Source organism: Nothoprocta perdicaria, unplaced genomic scaffold (genome assembly GCF_003342845.1).
Source record: "Nothoprocta perdicaria isolate Ctin4 unplaced genomic scaffold, notPer1 scaffold_963, whole genome shotgun sequence".
NCBI classification, from domain to species: Eukaryota; Metazoa; Chordata; class Aves; order Tinamiformes; family Tinamidae; genus Nothoprocta; species Nothoprocta perdicaria.
Window position 1 is genome coordinate 6416 of NW_020456269.1, and position 1211 is coordinate 7626.

Sequence of the window (1211 nt, forward strand, 5' to 3'; positions counted from 1 at the left end):
CCCCGTGTCCCGCAGGGCTCTCGGGGCCCCATGTCCCTGGGTGTCTCTGTGTGTCCCCTTGTCCCCCCATGCCGCCCCGTGTCCCGCAGGGCTCTCGGGGCTCTTTGACGCGGGGCTGCACCACGCGGGCGGCGCGGCACCCGACGCCTCCGTCATGAACCTCATCTCGGCGCTGGAGTCGCGGGCGCCGCAGCCGGGGCCCTCGGCCTCCTCGCTGCTCTCCCAGTTCCGCACCCCGTCCTGGCAGACCGGTGAGCGGCGGGGCCCCTCCTGACCCACAGGGTCCCCGTGTCCCCCTGGGGTCCCTCTGTGCTCTGGGGGGGTCCGATCCTGACCCACAGGGTCCCCGTGTGCCCTGGGGACCCCTCCTGACCCGCAGGGTCTCCATGTACCCCTGGGGTCCCTCTGTGCCCTGGGGGGTCCCATCCTGACCCCAGGGTCCCCATGTCCCCCTGGGGGTCCCGTCTTGACCCAGAGCATCCCTATGTGCCCCTGGGGGGGCCCATGCACCCCCAGAGGTCCCTATGTGCCCCAGGTCCCCATAACCAGCCCCAGCAGGTCCCCACACGTGCTAGAGGGGTCTTTGCCTGTCCCAGGGATCCCCACATGTCCTGAAGAGTCTCCACATGTACCAGGGCTCCCTACCTGTCCCATGGGGGTCTCCGTATGTCACATGCCCCCATAGCATCTGCTGGGGGGTCCCCACATGTCCCGGGGGTCCCCATATGTCCCAGGCTTTCACAACATCTCCCGCGGGTCCCTATCTGTCCAATGGGGGTCCCTAGGAGTTCTGGGAGGTCCGCACGTGTCCCAGGACCCCCCACGTGTCCCAGGACCCCATAACCTCTCATGGGGGTCCCTACCTGTCCTGAGGGAGTCCCTATAGGTCGCGGGGGGTCCCCACGTGTCCCAGGGGTGCCCCTGTGTGCCAGGGACCGCGGGGGCTGACGGGGCCACGCCGCCCGCAGCGATGCACACGCCGGCGCCCGCCGAGCTCTTCATCTCGGGCGCGCTGCCCGGCTCGGGCACGTTCCCATCGTCGTCGGCGCTGAGCGCCTACCAGCACCCGGCGTCGTTCGGCGGGCGCAGCTTCCCGGTGAGCTCCTCGCTCGACGCCGCCTTCAGCCCCGGCTCCAACGGGCTGCTCTCGCCGCACGAGCCGCTGCTGCACATCAAGCCTGCGCAGGGCAGCGTGCCGGCGTCGCTGAGCT

At 70.4% G+C, this 1211-nt stretch overlaps 1 protein-coding gene across 1 annotated transcript; it reads left to right on the forward strand.

Moving 5' to 3' along the window:
* Window positions 1-128: 128 nt before the first annotated feature.
* On the forward strand, window positions 129-1192 carry LOC112959106 (proline-rich protein 12-like; the record flags this gene model as incomplete). Its single annotated transcript, XM_026053060.1, has 2 exons — window positions 129-251; window positions 969-1192. Coding segments are annotated over exons 1-2 (321 nt in total), but the record flags the coding sequence as incomplete, so codon positions are not given.
* Window positions 1193-1211: the final 19 nt, after the last annotated feature.